General features: G+C 29.5%; 2 protein-coding genes across 6 annotated transcripts in view; both read left to right on the top strand.

Annotated features, from left to right (window-relative positions):
• Positions 1 to 9,571, top strand: part of LOC107441643 (tripartite motif-containing protein 2) — a 46,817-nt gene extending 37,246 nt beyond the window's left edge. For all 4 annotated transcript variants that reach the window (XM_071187299.1, XM_071187297.1, XM_071187298.1 and 1 more), the window contains 3 exons: positions 212 to 366; positions 2,871 to 3,011; positions 9,351 to 9,571. In XM_071187299.1, the coding sequence (XP_071043400.1) occupies positions 212 to 366; positions 2,871 to 3,011; positions 9,351 to 9,503 (449 nt within the window). In that variant the 3' untranslated portion in view covers positions 9,504 to 9,571. The remainder of the gene's footprint in view (positions 1 to 211; positions 367 to 2,870; positions 3,012 to 9,350) is intronic.
• A 9,989-nt stretch (positions 9,572 to 19,560) lies between these two features.
• The window catches only part of LOC107441642 (CLN3 lysosomal/endosomal transmembrane protein, battenin), a 70,236-nt gene continuing 67,821 nt past the window's right edge, over positions 19,561 to 21,975 (top strand). Inside the window, exon 1 of one of the 2 annotated variants that reach the window (XM_016054981.3) lies at positions 19,561 to 19,789. In XM_016054981.3, the coding sequence (XP_015910467.1) occupies positions 19,738 to 19,789 (52 nt within the window). In that variant the 5' untranslated portion in view covers positions 19,561 to 19,737. The remainder of the gene's footprint in view (positions 19,790 to 21,975) is intronic. The other variant, XM_016054982.3, reaches the window with a different exon arrangement.

The raw sequence follows: 21,975 nt of genomic DNA, 5'->3' as shown, positions 1-21,975 counted from the left end.
AAATACATACATATTTAAGATCTAAATATAGAATAATAAAAGAGGAAGTGAATAATTACGTGTCAGAAAGCGTTTAAACTTGAATTTAAGTAAGGAAGAAGATTTAGATAAAGGAATAACATCAAAAGATTAGTTGAAGCTTTTTATGTTACATATATATATATATTTATGCATTACCCGAATATATTTTTATGCATGTACTTTTTTTAAGGTAATAACGTGCTGGTTTTTCGGGAGAATGGAAAAGTTCTTCACAAATTTGGTAGTCGTCCTTCAGATCCTGGCAGGTTTACAGGTCCGCACTATGCAGCTGTCAATAGTAAAAATCAAATTGTTGTCTCTGATTTTCATGGCCATTGTATAAAGGTAATATTTCCACAATAATATTATTAATATAATATCAATTTACACTAGCATGCAAAAGGTTTTGGTCAACCTGTGGAGGGCATTTTGGTCTTCCTGATTTTTCCATTGTTCTTATTTGAGCCCCAATGTTACACTTCATTTCGAAATTTTATATCTTCTTGCTATTTTATTGTAAATGTAACCCATTTTGGATAAAATCTTTGTTCAAAGCTCAGTTGAATATTCCTTTCTTTTTTCCCCTTATTTCGAGTCACGAAAGAAAAAATTCACCAAAAACAAATGTCAGTATTAAATTAATATTACACATATAAATTACAATTAGAATACAATAATTAAATATGCGAAAACCTATACTTATTGAAACATATTGTATTTTAACTAAATATTATTATTGCAAACCCAGAAATTCATCTAATACTTATTTTGATGAACAGTGCGCAAAATAAAAAACGGACCACCCTAAATAACTGATCTAATGTTCAGATTTTCACGTTCTAGGACTCAAACTTAATGGTCCAAAGGAGTGACTCCAAATAGGCTACAAAATTACTGCAGACGATATTTTAAGTAACAAAATCATACGTAAAAACGTACTTTTCCTGAAAAATTATACTTTTTTTCGACGAAATCGGATTTCTGACCCCCAAAATATAGGAGATAGTCGCAATCTGGGAAATATAGTTCGGTTATAATAATTTAATAATAATTGTTTAGTTATGAGAGCGGTCCAAAGCTTGTACGACCTAATGTTTATTTTAATTTTTGCGTATTTCGCCACAACTAGAGAACCCTTAAATGAAAAAATTTTGCCTACAATTATAAACTCTTTTGTCGAAGGATAATTCCAAGCAAAATATAACTTTTACTAGATATTTATTATTTTTATTATTTTATTTAATAACAGTCAAAACATTTTTTAATTATACGGAATATAATTTTTTACATCATTTTAAAGAATGTAATTTTAAATGGCAAAATATAAAATTTGAGTGAAATTGGTGAAATAGTTATTAAGAAATCAAATTTAAAAAATATGACTTTTTCAAAATTCGATTTTGAAGGTTGAACCGATTTAAAAATATGACATCGAATGAATATGAAATCGAATTTTAAAAATATGANTTTGAGTGAAATTGGTGAAATAGTTATTAAGAAATCAAATTTAAAAAATACGACTTTTTCAATTTTTTATTCGATTTTATTTCGATTTTTTAGGAACTATGTCACCGATTTCGCCCAGATTTTGTATTTTAGTATTTAAAATTGAAATCTTTGAAATGATATAAAAAAATTGCATACTAATAATTTTCCGACTGTAATTAAATGAAATAAAAACGATAATCAATATTTCCTAAAAGTTATATTCTGCATGAAATTATCTTCTGACAAACGAGTTTTATAATAGTGGGCGAATATTTTTAAATTCGCTTAAAAAGTTTATGAGAAATCGCGAAAAAGGAAAATTAACATTAAGGGGTTCAAACTTTGAACCACTTCATAACCAAACAATTAGGACCCTATTTCCCAGAGTGCGGCTATGGCCTATATTTTGGGAGTCAGAAATCTGAATTTAATTCACTTAAAAGGTTATGGTGATATTCGCAAAAATTAAAATAAGCATTAAGTCGTACAAACTTTGGACAGCTCTCATAGCCAAACTATTATTATTAAATTATTATAACCAAACTATATTTCCCAGATTGTGACTATCTCCTATATTTTGGAGATCAGAAATCCGAATTCGTCGAAAAAAAGTATAATTACTCAGGAAAAGTACGTTTTTGTGTATGATTTCGTAACTTAAAATATCGTTAGCACTAACTATGAAGCCTATTAGGAGTCACTCCTTTGAACCATTAAGATTGAGTCCTAGAACGTGAAAATCTGAACATTAGGGGATCAAAAGCTATTTAGGGTGGTAAATTTCTTATTTTGCGTACTGTGCATCAAAGTAAGTATTAGATGAATTTTTTGTTAATAGATGAATTTCCAAACTATTAAGATCATATTTCCCAAGTAAAGGCTACAACATATATTTTGGGGGACAGAAATCCGAATCAATGGAAAAAGAGGTATGTTTCTTCAGAGAATGTACGTTTGTGTGTCTGAAATCGTAACTGAAAATATTGTCTGCAGTAATTAATTGGCATATTTGAGGTCCACCATTGAACCTTTAAGATTGAATCCTAAAGCATGAAGATCCAATCATTAGATCTAAAGTTATTCAGGGTGGTCAGTTTTTTATTTTGCGCATACTGTATAAAATTTTAATTGAGTTTTAAAGCGCTGCTTTCTCGTTGATAATAACACTAAACATGTTTAGAATTGGAATTATACATTATTTTACTACATTTTGAATACTGAGTTTGACCTAAGACTTTTGCATGTTTTTTATGTCTTTTTTTCCCCTTATGTTTCCACCTACAATACCCTCACGACACACTGTGATAAATAGTTTCTTTTCATTTGTCTGAAGCTGTATTAAAATTTTTGTGTTTTTGTAGATTTTTGATGCTGAAGGTAGTTTTCTAACTTCTTTTGGATCCAACGGAGAGGGAAATGGTCAGTTTAATGCACCTACGGGAGTAACCATTGATGATCAGGACAACATTATTGTTGCTGATTGGGGAAACTGTCGTATTCAAGTAATAAACTTCATATGTATGCTGCTATATGATAACCAAACATACCTATGGCATTTGCTTTTAAAAAAAAAATTTGATACATTTCCTTTTTGATGAATAAGAATTCTAATATTATCTAAGAATCGTGAAATATATGTATGTACAGAGAGAGAGAGAAAACATGGAAAAAAATGTAATAAAGAATTATAAACGAGATGAAAAATTATTAACCCTAAAATAATATGAAATGTTAAAAAAAAATTTTTTAAAAAATATTTAAAAAAACAATTATTAAAAAGCCGAAAAACAAAATAATGAAAAAAATATAATCTCGTGATCAGCTCATACGATTATAGCCGCTAAAAGGAGTGCTTTCTAATATTGTATTAACAGAATTAAATTAATAGATTTAAAAGAATATATAGTAATGTTTATTTATCCACAAAGAAATAGACAAACTCTTTCAAAATTTGATTTTAAAAAAACTGATATGCAACTAATATGATTACAGAAATCCGTACATCATCGAGTTAATTAAATGTTATTATTAATAATAAATTTACTAAAGACTTTTTTGTTAACTAAATTTATATTTCTACCATGTGCAAGTCCATGTGGCGAATTCGTGGCAAAAAATCTGTGCAAACGAGGCAAATCATGTTTCTTTCGTAAATGCATGTTAATTCCCTAAGACCATCAAAATTGTGCATTTTAATATCAAACTTATTAATTAAAAAACTCTAAATTATCCAGTATAATATAATTACCTTGCGCACATTCATTTTCGAGCCTATCTAAGGTAACTAGTAAACCAAACGCGCATCAGTACTGCAGTAAGAACCCTCTATCTACGCTTCTAACCTCTATTTCCGCTTCCATTTTCATATTTTATAATCTGACAGGCTTAATACGAAAATAATTTAAATTATTCTTGAAGGATTGCGGTACGTGTAAGTTCATTTGTTTTCGCTACTCGTTTATAAATAACGATTTGTGTTTTGTTCTGTATTTTTCTGGCATTTTATTTTCTGTTTTTTGCTTGATATGTTTAATTTCGTATATTTTTCCTAAAAGTGTTCTGTTTTCGCTTCAATTTTTTTAGTGCTTTTCACACTATTATATTGATATAGTATTTTGCTTTGGCTATATTAATACAATACTAGAAAGCATTCATTTTTGCGGATATAATCATGTGAGCTGATGACGAAATTATATCTTTTCATTATTTTGGATGCCAACTCTTCAATTTATTTTTTTAAATAAGATTTTTTTAAATAGTTTTTAAAATTGTATATTATATTTAATTTAATAATTTTTCTTCTCTTTTCATTAATCTCTATTGTATTATTTTCCCTGTTTCCTCTATATTTTTAAGTATTTTATGAGTTCTATATACTTGCAGCTTACTACAGTAAATAAAACTTTTTAATTTTCTTCATTTTTCTCTTTTCTTTTTATCCTTTTCATCTTTATTGTGAGATATATGTATATTTTTGTCATAGTGAGTTTGCTGTTTGTCGAGAATACCTTTACGAAGACGAAGAAGCCATTATCAACAACTCATTGACTTTGAACGTGGTTGCGTGATAGGGCTGCGAGAAGGTGGATTTTCTTCCCGCGATATTGCAGAAAGACTAGGGTGAAATATTCCCACTGTGCCTGATTTTCTTTTAATTTAATACCATCGTTAAACAGCCGACCCAATTTTGGGTTTACGATTATAAATGTTCAACTCAGTAGCCTTGTAATTTTGAACCCAATCCAGAAGACAAGGGAACTCCTGGTTCAAGTAATCGGAGAAATTTGCCTTCATGTAGGACGTTTAATGAAAATAACCCATCTTTGCGTTACATGGAGAAGAAAACCACGAAAACATCCCTTTAGTTAGTTGGACGGCAAGGGAACTCTAACCAATGAACTGTCTACCACTGAAGTTATTTTACGTCAGCACTGTGGCCGGATGGGGAATTCGTATCAATCAGCCATCGCTGGGATTCGAACCTGCTTCACCTCATTGGAAAACTAACGCTCTAACCCCTGAGCTATCACGGCTCATTGTGCCTGATCGTTGGCAGCAGTGGTCTAGGTGAGGTACTGCTTCAAGAAAATCGGGTTCTTGGTGGTAACATGGCACTACTCAGAGGGAAGACCACAGTGTACGGCGAGTGGTTGCGGCACACCGCACTGTGTTTGCATGAGAAAGAGAAATTCGAGCTGTAGTTGGCACTGCACTGACACAACGAACTGTTACAAATCGCTACATTAAGTGCAGCTCCGAGCGAGACGCCCTATAGCTTGCATTCCACAGTAGGGGAAAAATGGGGGTTCGGTAGTAGCAGGAGGGGTACAACTCAATATTTCAGATTCGGCTATTGCCGCAGTAGGAGAAATACAACTCAACAATCTATGACGACTGCAGTTTTTCTACGATTGTGAGATCCCTTCTTTAGATAAGGTTTTATCAGATTATTATTTTTTTTTAATCTTTTCTTCAGAAAGTAAAAGAATTATTTTTATTTTCGGGACTTTTTCGCAAGCTAGTATATTTTATTATGTTTTCAATATTTAAATTAATATTTTAAATAAATCATTTTTTTTTTTTTTTTTNTTTTTTTTTTTTTTTTTTTTTTTTTTTTTTTTTTTTTTTTTGCAGTTGAAACTTGATATTTACTTTGATTTCTAAAATGAAGCCTTTTATTAGAGATTTCATTTTTAATAATTATAAATGATGTGGTTAGTAATTTTAATCTGATTTTTTAATTTGATTATCCTATTTTAAGCTAATTTTTCTTCACACACACTTTTGTTCTTGTTCAATACTCGTGGATCCATCTAGTGAGTGAAATAGATGCTAATTTTATAAAACACATTAGAAAGAAAAAAAATTTTGTAAGAGGAATACTCATGCTGCCATCTATTAGAGGAGGTCCCAACACTATTTTTGTGTAATTTAAACAGAATGTCTGCTAAAGTAATATATACATGTAATATTTAAACACGAGATTCGAAAAAGCAATCTTATATTAACAAAATGTTTTCATGATACAACAGTTTTCAGCCGACGTGTTAAAACCGTTGTCTCAAATTTAATTCTATCAATATTATCAATTATCAATATTTATTAGAGATTATCAATATTTTCACGTTGACGCAAATTTTCTAAAGCCTTCCCGAGCATGCTATTGTTCATAAGCTTATAGAAATCTTCATCGAAGGAATTAGTTGCCTTTTTTTCTCATCTCTGTGTCAAAATTTATGAATGTTTGTAACCAAGCTTCTTGTTTGAAACGTAAAATTTTATGTATTTTTTTCAATTTTAACCCTAATTTTAAATATAACTTTAAGTTTCTGTAATGGAGTACATATCTATTCTTATCATATAAATTAGGTATTAGTTTTGAAACGTTTGAGGGGTTATTCTCATTTAATTCTGCCGCTACTCTCTGAGAATAGGGTAAAAGCATATCTGTTGTAACTGTTAATTGTTCCGGAGCGACAGGTAAATCGCTATGCAAATCATGAATTTCCGTAGGATATTCCAAGTCTACCTAGAGAATCATTCCCTCTTCCTGATCATCTGACATATTTAATATGTCACAAATTTTTCCATGTGCAAATCCATTTCGGGCAAATCCGTGGCTAAAATTATGTGCAAAACAGGCAATTCATGTTTCTCTCTCTTTTCTATTTTATATTTTTTTCTTAAAAAAATATTTATTTCCTAAAACTATTTATAGTCAACTTCTTTAAATTATCCAGTATAATATTACCTTGCGCAGATCTCTTTTTGGGCCCATCCTTGGTAACTAGCAAATCAAACACACTTCAGTAATGCAGTAAGAACGCACTTTAAAACAAAACTCTTCTAGTTACGCTCAATTTGCGCTTTTGTTTTCCTATTTTGCAATCTGGCAATCTTGTTACGAAAATATTTTAAATCATTCTTGAAAAATTTCCCGTTCATGTAAGTTCATTTGAATTCGCTACTCGCTTTATAGATTATGTTTTATTCTGTTTTTTCTTTATATTTTATTTTATGTTTTTACGTGTTATTTTTACTTATTGTGTTCTATTTTATTTGTTGTAATTTTTGTAAAAATTTTTTTATTGCTCCTCACAATATTGTATTGATATATTTTGCTTTGGCTATATTGATACAATACTGGAAAGCACTCTTTTTTTGCAGATAGAATCGTGTGGGCTGATGAAAAGATTATATCTCTTATTTTCCTGATTTTTTAAAAAAAAAAAAAATTTTTCATATGTCTGTAATTTTTCTTTGTTTTATCTTCATTTTGAACTCATGAGTTCTATTTACTTTCAGCTTATGCGCAATAAATGAAACTTATTGTTTTTCTGTATTTATTTATTTTGCTGTATATATATATGTANATATATATATATATATATATATATATATATATATATATATATATATGCAGGGGGAGAGAGAGAGAAAGAATACGTAAAAAAAGATGTAAAGATTTTTTAAAAACCGAAGAAAAAATATTTGTTTCTTTTTCTTTTAAGTATTAAAAAATTTCAAAAGAACGGAATGCAAACTAAGGAAAAGATATAATTTCGTCATCAGCTCAAACGATTATATCGGAAAAAAAGTGTTTTTCAATATTGTATTAATATGTATAGCTAAAGCAAAATATATCAGTACAATAGTGTGAGGAGCAGCAAAAACTGAAACGAAAATAGAACTTAGAATGCAAAATATGTAAACTAAAACAGAAATGCAAAATAAAACAACCAAGCAAAAAACAGAAAACAAAAAAATCAAGAAAACACAGAATAAAACTCAAAATTTAATAAATAAAATGAGTAGCGAATTCAAATATACTTACACTTACCGAAATTTTTCAAAAATGATTTAAAACATTTTCGTAACAAGTTTGCCAGATTATAAAATATGAAAATAGAAGCGCAAATGGAGGATGATGAAATCAACTTATGGCACGTTCTTTCTGAAATACAGAAGCACGTTTGGTTCGTTAGTAACCTTGGATTTGCCCGAATCTGGATGTGCGCTTAGGGTAATAATATTATACCGGATAATTTAAAATTTATCAGGCTGAATTTTAATTATAAAATTTTTTATAACATAAAATCAACTCAACGATTTTATTTAGAATTTAATTGCATTAGTTGGATATCCATTGATTTTTTTTTAAATTTTGGAACAGTTCGTCGATTTGTTTTTTTTTTTTTTTTTCGATAGAAAAAGCATTACTGCAAATTCTTTTAATTCTATTCATTTGCGTAAACGTCTTTAATTCATTAAATATTCATTAAATAAACGTCTTTAGAAACATTAGAATTCCATGTAATTAGTTTGTTTATACTAAATTTAAAATATTTTCTTTTATCGTATAAATCAATAATACAGACATATTCTTCTTTTTTAATACTTAAATCCATAAAATTAAATTTAATATTATCCTCGCGGTTACGAAGCAAGTTTTGCTTCCTATTCATGACGTTATCATTCGTTGAGTACAATTTTTCAATAAAAAAATATAGTGGTACACTTTAGACACCTAAAAATAATGAATCGAAATTCAACTGGCACACTAATCGAAAAAAAGTGAGCTATCTCTGATTTGAACGGTTAGTCCTGATCAGCATAACTGGTAAAATATACAACAAGGAAGGGTACATAATGCTCAAAATATTGCAGAACAATGAAAAAGCACTGTTCCTCACTCAGATTTCTATTTTTATTAACTTTCAGCTGTCTCCTTGGCACCATTTTAAAGGTCAAATTTAGATTTTGCATGACACCCTTTAGAAATTTGAGAGATTTTGCAAAGCGTTATTTTACGTTAACGGTATCGTTGTCATTATTTTGCACCAATTAGCAAATTTTTGAATTGTTGAGAAATTTTACGAAGTTTTGAGAAATCTTGTTGAGAAATTTCAAACGATGTGAAGCTCAAATCCCTTAGTGGAAAGCCATAGATATATGCTAAATCTCTGTAATGTTTAAGTGATCATTATAATTGTACTCAAACTGTCCCTGAAATTGTATAAATTCGTGAATGCCGGGACCATTATTATTTTCTATGCAAGGTGGCCGAGTCTGTAATCAAGTGGTGAGAACTATTTTGTAATCAAGTGGTGACAACTATTTTATGAGGTTATCATATATTTTGAAGGCATTAATTTCATGTTAATGTTAAGAATTCACTTGTAATATAGATATTTAATTTACAAATATTTTTAGTAATTAGTTAAAACATTATGTTTCCTCTATCTGATCTTACGAGTTTTTCTGAAAAATAGCTGATGTTTTTGTTAAATGACACTTTTTGCTGTAATTCAACGAAATTTGACAATTAATGTTTTCCTTAGGTGTTCGACATAAATGGCTCATTCCTCTCATTTATAAATACTTTTGGAGATCCACTTTATGGTCCTCAAGGCTTAGCTATGACATCAGATGGTCATGTTGTAGTCTCTGATTCTGGAAATCATTGTTTTAAAATTTATAAATACTTACAATAACTTTATTGTGAATTTCATTTGAATTAGAATAAATAAAATAAAAAATTCTAAAATTTTTTTTTAATTCATATCATTGTTATTGTCATTTATTTCAACCTTATTGTTATTCATTTTATATTGTGGTTAAATATCTCAAATGAATGACTATCAATGAATAGAAACTATTTTTCTTTTTAACCAACACAGCCATGTTTTTGTCATTGTTATTAACCAAAATTGATTTATTTATAACAGGAACAAATTTCAAAGGTTAAGTCGTGCAATAATATAAAAATCTAGCGAAATGATCACACATAGCCTCACACGGAAGTGTTATAGTTTCGAAATAAGTGTCTTGAAATACTTCATTTATCATGGGGGTCAGATAAACCTTAATTCTCCCAATAATAAAATGCAGTAATTAGGTGCTAGATGGTTGTTCATCTGACAGCCCAGTTTAATGCTGGTTCAAGTTCAAATGTTTCGAAACACATAGTTCAGGAGACACTGTAGGATATTGCAGCAGACGTCGTGTGTCTCTGTTGACCGAGCGTCGTTGGAATAACGGCACTTTATCATGAATAAGTGAAAGACAGTTGTCTGGTCAGATGAATTACGATTTCACCCCGTCGATGGTCACATCAGGGTCTCCCAAAAAGCAGCTGCTCCCCATATGTACAGCAGGTCATACACAGGCAGGTGGTGACGGTATTGTGAATTGGAGGTCCCATATAGTTGTGGTAAAACAGATTCCCGGCTAAAAACCAACTTCGCCCCGGGGTCGAGTTTCCCAAGACAAAATTTATCATGGTTTTTCTTTGATGGACTAACATGAATATGATGGTAATCATCATGAACTTCCATCAAAAACCATCATATTTTATGATGGTACCAACAAGACTGACCATCACCTCATATTAGGAATTGAAACAAATTTATGTTGAACCAACAATATGAACAAAACCACCATTGTTTGATGGTATTTTCCGATGGTCCAACAAATAAATCCGTCAAGAACCAACATGGTTTAATGGTAGTTTTTGATAGCCCAGCAAAAAAATTAACCAGGAACCAATATATGTTGTTGGTCTCAAACTTATATTCCATCAAATACCATCTTAATTCCTGATGGCACCATTAAGTGTGACCATCACCTCATGTTGGGAATTGGAACTAATTTATGTTGGACCAACATAGACAAAACCAACATAGTTTGATGGTGCTTTTCAATCCTCAAACAAAAAATCCATCAAGAACCAACATAGTTTGATGGTATTTTTTGATGGTCCAACACAAAAATTAATCAGGAACCAACATATTATGTTTGCTTCCAACTTACATTCCATCAAAAACCAGCTTAATTTCCGCTGCCACTATCAAGAATGACCATCACCCTATGTTAGAAAACCAACATGAGCTGATGGTTTCCAGCTTAATGTCGCATAAAAAACCATTTTATTCTTTGCTGGTACCATCTAGATAGACTATCACTTCATGTTAGAATTTGAAACAACCTATGTTGAGCAAATTTGAGCTGAACCAACTTTGCTTGATCGTTTAACAAAACACAAATCAACAAATTCCAACATCGTAAACTAAATTGGCTGGTTACAACCACAACTTTTCGCCATAATCCATGCATCTTTATGTTAGTCCAATTTACATTTGAAAATTATATATAAAAAAATTTTTTTGTATNATATATATATATGGTGGGCATTTAAAAATTTTTGCTAATTTTGCCAACAGCCTTAAAACGAAAGAGCTAAAACAAAGGCGCATTGCATAGGAACTAATTTATGAGTATTGGCATGAAAAATTGGCTGAAATAAAAAATACGCTAAAACATAAACTTAGGTAGCACTAGAATTATTATTTTTTGTAAAAAAGCGTAGAAAGTTAACAGTTCTGTAATAATAATGAAAACATGTAAAATAAATTTAGTCATGGGAGAAAATATTGCGTAATTTTTAACACTAGAAAAACTGAACAAAAAACTGAGGGGGTTAGTGATTAGACATCCAAAATCTTAATATAATTATTTAATAAAAATATATAAGCTTGATCATAGAAATTCAGTGGTATTTCATTCTATTTAGTTAATTTACTCTCAAACAAGCTTTTCGATTTATTTTCCTTATGCAATCTATTCTTTGGTAATAATTATTATTAAACTCATTATATAAAAAGCTTATGCTATCTCATGCTCTTTTAAAGCCATATCTTATCACAACTGCTATTGTAAATAGATATAGGGATTGAAAAAAAAATTATTTTTTCTAAAATAAACTATTCATAAATAAACCTTAATTTTTCATCTTTCTTTTCTGACATCCCTAGCCATATATCGAAAGTAAAACCTGGTCGTACTGGTAATCCATTGGACTTGCTGATTTTAAATTTTGAATTGAATTAGTTAAAAACAAAAAGACTGTTTTGAATAATTGTAAATAAATTTGGATTTCATTGGAATTCGCTCAGAAATTTAGCAACTTGAGAGAAAGCTTCCAGAAAGTTCCAGAAATATTCTTTGATGCTTAATAATTGAAGGTAATCGCTATTTAATTCCTACATGGTTTATTATAGTTATAAAGCAAATTTTACATTAAGAAAAGTATTGATTTCAATAAATTTTGCACGTTTAAACTTTTCATCGGGATCACCTTTACATCTAATACAGAAAAATAAACTATTTATTAAAATTTATTAGTCAACTCCATTGAAATCCAATTTTATTTTCTTGCAACATACAAGCACAAGTTCTTAGTTTTAAAAATTTTATTGGCAAGAAAAATATTGGATTACAAATCATTCGAAGTGGGAAAGAACAATATATTAAATTGAAAAAAAGTATTTTTATAGTAAATTTAGGCATATCAGTTTAAGCAAATAACTTTAATGGAATACACTGAAGCTATCAATGAACAAAACTATAAGGTCTCAGCCATACACTAATTTGACTAATTTCCAATACCAAAAAAAAAAGAGAGAGAGAGAGAATAAGAACAAAAAGTTGCGCATAATGCGTTATGCAGTATAAACATTGAAATTGTACAATATAAAACGTCCCGCAGTGGACTGATCGTTAAAGCACGGTTCCCAGCAGATCACCGAAGTCAAGCATCACTGGCTACAGTCAGTGTGCGGGTGGGCGACCACTTGGATCAGTCTGCGTAGGGACCGAGGGTGTGAGGTATTGGTCCTCGTTAAACTGTTCTACCGTAAAGTGCTCGACTTCGCGTGCAGGTCGTCGGGCTACCGAAGAGGGGGTTCCATCCCCTCTGCAAAGGATCAAAATTGTGATGGCATGTCTTCGGATCATCCCAGACCGTCACCAATAGCCCATCGTGCAGCTCTAGTGCGACGTAAATTAACTATAACTAACTACTACAATATAAAACAATTATAAGTTTACATTTAAAAAAAGAATCTTGAACTGTTTAATAATAAAAATATAATTTTAATCTATAACGAATATATAATTGCAAATTTTCTCAGATTAAATGTTTAGAAAATATTTAAAAATGTTTTGCGTAACAATTTTGTGTAGGCCACAGTAAAATGTTGTTAACCCAATAAAAGATACTGTACAAAACAATTTTTTTTTAAAAAATTGCTTCCACGATTATCCCCAAAAAATTTTTAGAACATAAATAACTAATAAATAATTAAGATTATGAAAGTCCTGATATGATTAAGATTAATTAAGAAAATTAAGATAAAAAGTTATAAATGAGTATGAAAGTCCTCTAAGGTCAAAACATTTTTCTCTGAACACTTTCACTACTGCTCTTTCTACTTCTTTTTATACATGGTTTTCAGATAATGAAAACTTGTGATTATTTCAGGCTGTGATACAATACAGGTTATTTTAAATGCAGAAGAGGAGACAATGAATAAAATCTGTCAACCTAGAAAAGATAAAAATACATTACTTGAAATAAAAAAACACATTTATAAAAGGTTTTTAATAAATTTTTCTTTAATAATTTAATTTTTTTATGCTGTCACATTACATTATTATCATTCGACTTTTCATTGTGACTTCTACGGAATTAGTGGTTAGCATTTGCTACGCTATCAATTTCTTTAAAAAATAGCCATTAATTTTTTTCGAATACAATTTCGACTACTCCCCCTTAAAATTTACACGAAATACTAACACGATTTCAAACATAAAAAAATCTTAATTTTTTAACATATTTTAATAAAATTAATTGTTTAAAAGTAATAGTAGTGTTTCAAAATGGTCTACGCCGCGTAAAATTAAAATGTCTTCATTAAATATTTATTTCGAAAAAATAATAAACAAATTTATGTAGATCAAAAATAATTGCCTATTAATGAACACTTGAATTGTGCAAACTGTTACTTCCAATTTGTGTACTTTTGAATAAAATGAAGTTTTCAATCAAGTAATACAATTAGTATCAACTTCTCATTAATATTAAAACAATATTTATAAAAAGCATAGATTAAAAGTTTCAATTGACTTTGATAAAACTTGAATTTGAATAGCCCAATTAGATATAGGCTATATACATGGTATTTCGTGAGGATTGCTCTTAATATGTCTTTTTAAATACCTTCAAACGAAAAAAAAAAAGCGCTGTCGTAATTTGACAAATCACCGTTCTGGAAGGCAAAAGAAATGTACAACAAGACACTTTTGACTGAAAAAAGAAATAGACAGGAGTTGAGAAGAGGATTATTAAAAACGCACCTTCAAGTTTCAACATCCAATTAAACCTGTTTAGATGTTAATTATATCTACATTTTTCAACTGAAAAATAGTCAAAATTCAATAGTGCATGTGTTTTTTCCATACCTTAATACTAATTGTAACACACACACTTTTTGTTTTCCTTTTTGATAAGGATTATAAAAATATAAATCAAAAGCGGTATTTAGAGAACACACTATGTATTATGCATTAAGTATTGTATCTATGCTCGCAAAACTAAACACATTTTAATCAAATTTTTTAAAATTTTGTATATCGTATGTTTCCAGAAAGAAAAAAAGAAAAGTTTTTTTGTTCTTTCTGAGAGCAAATAATGTAACTTTGAACAAAAAAAAATAATTTAACATTACATAAGTTAATAGAAATAAAAGCAAGTCCATAGGAATTCAATTTTATAACTGTAACATAGTATAAAGCATCACGAACAGTTCAAAATGGAGTTAACAAGAGAAAAATTAAACATTTTTTATTCAACAACAAAATTTTCTATAGTTCATCAAAATACTCATGAAAATAATTTTAAATTATTATACATGGAAATAAGATATTCTTTGTATGAAACAATTTTAGTGTCTAGTAAGCTAGAGTGCATGTGGTCAAATAAAACATGAGACATCTGTCAAACAAACAGACACTTTAAAACTCTCAAGCAAATTTGCATAAAGATCAAATCAATGTAAAAAGATAAGGATCTTTATATTAAGCTAGAAATGCATAAAAATTTACAATGACTGAATTTTAATATAGAATTAAAAACTAATGAAGTTCCATGTTTTTAAAATTCCACACTTATCATGACACTAAATTTTCGCTATTAGCCATTTTTCTTTACGTAAATACAGACGGAAAGTAACCAAAAACAATTAATTATATAAAATTTTGACAGAAAATAATCTGCATTAGTATCTAAAAGTCTACGCAGTAATAAAAGTTAAGCAATAAATTATACTAAAAAATAATAGAGCTGAAAAACAGTTCGACTAAATATTTTATCAACTTTAATAAAAATGATTAATACAGAAAAAGATCGGAAATAAATGAACTATTAGACATGGAATAAATATTTTTTGTTTATTTCAGATTATTCAGTTCAGAAATACTTCTAATAATCTATTAATTACACAAAGATATCGTATATACATTAGTATAAAGTATATTAGTATGTGATATAATTAGTATTATTTAGAATAATAAATGTAATATTCATTTTAAAAGCACATATAATTGATTATAAACGAAGAAATTTTCACTTACCCGATAATATTGAGTAGTTGTCAAATCCTATTAATACATCCAGATTTTTTGAAAATAAGCTTCAAAATAACAAATCTGTAAACAAAAACAACTTCTTCTAAATCGTCTCATTTCCCTAAAAATATTTCCCTACTGGTGAACGCGCGCTTACTTTGATCAAAGTACTTTGATCGTGTCAACCCGCCTTAATTAGGTGGGACACATTAAGAGCAATCCTCACGAAATACCATGTATATAGCTTATATCTCATTGGGCTATTCAAATTCAAGTTTTATCAAAGTAAATTGAAACTTTTAATCTATGCTTTTTATAAATATTGTTTTAATATTAATGAAAAGTTGATACTAATTGTATTACTTGATCGAAAACTTCATTCTCCTCAAAAATATACAAATTGGAAGTAACAGTCTGCACAATTCAAGTGCTCATTAATAGGCAATTATTATTGAGCAACTTAAATTTGTTTATTATTTTTTCGAAATGAATATTCAATAAAGACATTTTGATTTTACGTGGTGTAGACCATTTTGAAACACTACTATTACTTTTAAACAATTAATTTTACTAAAATATGTTAAAAAATTAAGATTTTTTTATGTTTGAAATCGTGTTAGTATTTCGTGTAAATTTTAAGGGGGAGTAGTCGAAATTGTATTCGAAAAAAATTAATGGCTATTTTTTAAAGAAATTGATAGCGTAGCAAATGCTAACCACTAATTCCGTAGAAGTCACAATGAAAAGTCGAATGATAATAATGTAATGTGACAGCATAAAAAAATTAAATTATTAAAGAAAAATTTATTAAAAACCTTTTATAAATGTGTTTTTTTATTTCAAATAATGTATTTTTATCTTTTATAGGTTGACAGAATTTATTCGTTGTCTCCTCTTCTGCATTTAAAATAACTTGTATTGTATCACAGTCTGAAATAATCACAAGTTTTCATTATCTGAAAGCCATATAGGAAAAAAAGGAGAAAGAGCAGTAGTGAAAGTGTTCAGAAAAAAATGTTTTGACCTTAGGGCAGTGTTTCCCAAAGTGTGGTACGCGTGCCCCCAGGGGTACGGGAACAGTTTAGCGGGGGAACTCGTTCTTATGCGAAATATCTTGCAACAAACGAAAATTTCGAAAACTTTTATTTAAAAACAAAACTAGGTATGAAAATTTACGATTACGTATTTTTCTATAGGCTATTTTTTGCTGAGTTGACAGTTAATAAATAGTGGTGTCAACAGCCAGTTGTGATTTTTAACTTTTGTGCAATTTTTTTATAGTAAAGGTTTGTAATAAATTCTACATATTTTGATTATTTTTAGAAAATATAATTTTTATTCCTAACATAGAATATGGATCGCCGGTTGGTATCTACGAAACTTTGTACCAAAAAAGAAGAAAAAAACATATTTTTAAAAAAATACATTCATTTTTTTTTAGTGGTACACAGCGTTATGAAAAATGTAGAAAGGGTACACAAAAGTCATAAGTTTGGGAAACACTGCCTTAGGGGACTTTCATACTCATGTATAACTTTTTATCTTAATTTACTTAATTATCTTAATTAATCTTAATCTTATCAGGACTTTAATAATCTTAATTATTTATTAGTTATTTTTGCTCTAAAAATTTTTGGGGGCAATTTAAAAAAAAAAAAAAATTTGTACGGTATCTTTTATTGGGTTAGTAACATTTTACTGTGGCCTATGCAAAATTGTTACACAAAACATTTTTAATTTATGAATGTTTAAAACATTTTAAACATTCATAGTTCTAAACATTTAATCTGAGAAAATTTGCTATTATCTATTCTTTGCAAATTAAAATTATATTTTTATTATTAAACAGTTCAAGATTCTTTCTTTAAATGTAAACTTATAATTGTTTTTTATTGTACAATTTCAATGCTTATACTGCATAACGCATTATATGCAACTTTTTGTTCTTATTCTCTCTCTCCCTCCCTCTCTCTTTTTTTTTTTTGGTACTGGAAATAGTCAAAATAGTGTATGGCTGAGACCTTATAAGTTTGTTCATTGATAGTTGCAGTGCATTCCATTAAAATTATTTGCTTAAACTGATATGCTTAAATTTATTAAAAATTTTTTTTTTCAATTTAATATATTGTTCTTTCCCACTTCGAATAATTTGTAATCCATAATTCTCTTGCCAATAAAAGTTTTAAAACTAAGAACTTGTGCTTGTATGCTGCAAGAAAATAAAATTGGATTTCAGTGGCATTGACTAATAAATTTAATAAATAGTTTATTTCTCTGTATTTAATGTAAAGGTTATCCCGATGAAAAGTTTCAACGTATAAAATTTATAGAAATCAATGCTTTTCAGAAATCTTTGCTACATTTTTTCCTTAAATCGTCTATATATATTTTTCATTTGTTAAGTATTTTTCGAATAAATAAAACTGCGACATCAATGGTTATTATTATTAATAGTAGATAGAGGAAATAAAAATCCAATAACGAATTTTTGCTGTTAATTGGGTAGGGAAGGATTTACAGCATGAAAACCCAATTAATTTGAATAATTAAACCAGAAATGGTATAAGGTGATTAATAGAAACTCCTTTAGTACTTCAAAAGCAATCAAACTGGTTCTGATATTCTAATTTTTGCATACTTTGTGATTTAAAAATGTGTATTTGTCATTTTAATTTCATTTAAGATATATTTCAAAGAGAAAGAACGATAGATAACTCATATGCGAATAAGGACGTTAATTTTTTAAATTTCCAATAAAATTATAATAGCCACTAAGGTAGATCATTTATTGGAGATAGAAAAGACATACAGAAGGAAAAATACACATGCTAATACCAACAAAAGATAATTCGACTCCTGTATGCCCTTTGCATTCAAAGTGTGGAATCCGCATGAAAAACTAAATAAGAAAAGAAATATGGGAAGCTACTAGCACATAGGTACTTAATTTACGTCTCACTAGAGCTGCACAATGGGCCATTGCGGCTGTCTGGGAAACATTCCAGAGGATGATCCGAAGACATGCCATCGAAATTTTGATCCTCTGCAGAAGGGATGGCTCTCCTGCTTTGGTAGCCCTACGATCAGCTCGCGAAGTCGAGCACTTTACAGTAGAACAGTTTAGCGAGGACCAATACCGCTCGTCCTGGGTTCCTACTCTGCCTGATCAAAGTGGTCACCCACCAGTTTAATGACCGCAGCCAGTGATGCTTGATTTCGGTGTTCTACTGGGAACTGTGTCTTTACGATCTGTCCACTGCGGGACTACTAGCACAAGTATTGTACAGAATGTAATGGAAATGGTTCCTTAGAGACCGCTAGCACAATATTCAAATATTTCGCTTTATGCGAATGTGATCTTGATTGGTCAAAAATATTTATCGACAAAAGACTTGCCAATCAGGTTCCTGCTCGCATTGTGATTAACTTGATTGTAACCGTTAAAGTGAAGTTAGGATCGAGCTTCCTTATCCCACGAAACTGGAAAAATTCTATGTAACGCATCTTTGGAATTGACCCTAAGTATTGTTGTTGTTGTTAATTTACGTCGCACTAGAGCTGCACAATGGGCTATTGGCGACGGTCTGGGAAACATCCCGGAGGATGATCCGAAGACATGCCATCACAATTTTGATCCTCTGCGGAGGGGATGGCACCCCCGCTTCGGTAGCCCGACGACCTGCGCACGAAGTCGAGCACTTTACGGTAGCACAGTTTAACGAGGACCAATACCGCACACCCTCGGTCCCTACGCAGACTGATCCAAGTGGTCACCCACCCGCACACTGACCGTAGCCAGCGATGCTTGACTTCGGTGATCACCCTAAGTATTCAAAGTAGAAATTAATTTCCCTCTTTTCGTTAATGGAATAGCAGGGTTGGAAACACAGAGGCCGAGATTATTCATTAGACATATCATACTCTCAACAAGTGAGTGACTTTTTTCCCCTTTCGCATTTTCCCTTTTCCCTAAAATTTCGCGGTTCCCATTTTTGTATTATTTACTTTTATGATGAAATTTGAATGCGCGCGCTTACTTTGAGCAAAGTACTTTTGCTTTCAAGGGGTGGCAACCCGCCTTGAACCGTATTTGGCTTATTATCGCCCTTGGCCAAGTTATCGCCATTATCTCCCTGCTTCGGTGACAAAATAGCGCGTTTACACCTTCTACGTGAGGTGTTTACAGGTGGTGACATGAGCGATCATTATCAATTCACACACCTCTTGCTTTAGAAATTTTCATAGAAAATATTTAATATTGTGATGACGGATATTAATGAAGTAAATGAAGATGAAAATGTTGATGTTGCTGAGAGTAAGTTTTGTAGTTAAGTTTTCTACAATTATTAGCTAAAAATATATTTAAAAATTGATATGGTTTGAAAAGAAACCGTAATGTTGTAATTCATATAGGTGCAGATTAAATTGAAAACAGAATTTTGTGAATTTTTTTTTATCATAAAGTCTTCAAGAACATCGCTAGTTTGCGATTAAAAACATAATATCAGGCATTGGCGTCGTCATATTAAATTTATTGGGGGGGGGGGATATTATTATATTCATCCTCATATATAATTTTAGCAGGGATCTGTCCAGACATTTTGTAAAAGGTCCTGTTTTAGTAAAATTGTGAAGAAAAAAACTATTCATAATTTGTGAATATAAAATAAGTGTTAAGTCATATTCTTTCAACCAGGGTCCTGCTTTTGTGAATTAGTACAAATAGGGTTCTGTTACTGCTAAAAACCTTTTCAAGAAGTTTTTAAATTGTAAATAGATACAAGATTCTGCTCAACAATTGCTGCTACTAAATTAGAGATGCAACATACAAATATTTGGTTTTTAGCCTATACTGCTCACCGCAGAATATTCATTTCGGATGAATAATTTAAACAAAATCACTCATATTTTTAATAATTGCAATTGACATATTTTAAATAACACAGCTTAGTAATGTATCACTTTTAATGTGTTACGCATTAAGTAAACTTAAACAATTCTTAAATTTATAATATTTTATTTAAAAAATTGCCAGAAATAAATTTTTATTTACATAATATTCTATTAATTAATTCTATGAATGAATATAAATTGATCTATTATTTATTCACAAAAAAAAATATGATTCAATATTAATGAGAATGTGCACACGATGTTTGTAAAAGTAGAAATATTTTCTTAGAATACAACATTAGGAATTTAAACTTAGGGATACTTAGTTTGTCTCGAACCATCTTTCTTCTCTCCCCCCCCCCCCGGGAAGGGTTTATTCTATTAACAAAACAATAATGAAGATAAACAAATTTATGAAGGGTTCGATTAAAAGATAAATTATTTTGTGAAGCTTCCATTTTTATGAAACGATAATTTGTGAAGGGTCCGTTAACGAACCCAAATTTCTTCTGAACAGACCCCTGTTTAGAATCATCTTTAAGAATTGAGTGTAAAAAAATATACAAATTAGGAATCGCAAACTACCATTTATGAGCAGGAAAAACTAGAAGAAAATCGGAAAAATCAATATTCGGATGAACAGAATTAAAACTAGTTTGATTGCTATTGTTGACTAGTTTGTATGACTAGTTTGAATGTACAAATTAGGAATCGCAAACTACCATTTATGAGCAGGAAAAACTAGAAGAAAATCGGAAAAATCAATATTCGGATGAACAGAATTAAAACTAGTTTGATTGCCGAATTTAGTTTGAAGTGTCTCAGATAAGTGTCTTTCAATTCCTGTGTGTTTTTTCATCTACTATACATACTTTTCTTATCTCGCCTTCTTAATTTAAGATTGGTCATGTTTTGATTTTCTTTTTCTCTCCTAAAGTGTTAATTTGTGATCCTTTTTTTTTTTACTTCATTTGTGACAAGAATTCTAGAAATTAAAATATAGTTTTATTTTGAAAAGAACTTTTTGTCTGTTAAAATTTATGATGAGAATGACATGATATTTATAAATGCATAATATTATGTCATGTAATCCTAAGTGAAAAAAACAATCACAAATGAGATCAATTTTTTGGAACAGATTTTAACATTTTAAATGGTAGTCGAATTTTTAAAGAAATATAAAAAAAAAAGGCCATTAAACGTTTTACTAAACAAAAAACAATTTTTTTACTGTGAATTTTAATTGATCTGGATTTCTGAGATGAAAGAGACATTAAAAATAATACTAGAAAAACTATCTTAAACATTAATTACAGTAGAGATAATCATGATTAAAATAAATATATTTATAAAACTCTAAATTGCGAAAAAAAAGGTGAAAAATTTAAGACTATTAGAGCAGTTTTTAAGTTAAGCTATTTTCTCATCTTGTTCCAGTTCAACTTATATGGTTTTAAAAATTGAAATTGTTGTGTTTAAAAGGGAAAATAAAATTATTCAGTTGATTGACTGAACTAGTATTCATATTTTGAAGAAATGATAAATTATAATAATTGTGGTGGGAATAATTTTTATGCACATTTTATTAAATATATTTACTTTATTATT

The sequence above is a fragment of the Parasteatoda tepidariorum genome, chromosome X1 (assembly GCF_043381705.1).
Source record: "Parasteatoda tepidariorum isolate YZ-2023 chromosome X1, CAS_Ptep_4.0, whole genome shotgun sequence".
NCBI lineage: Eukaryota > Metazoa > Arthropoda > Arachnida > Araneae > Theridiidae > Parasteatoda > Parasteatoda tepidariorum.
Note: the sequence above shows the minus strand (reverse complement) of the source record. Positions and strands in the feature narration are given on the sequence as shown.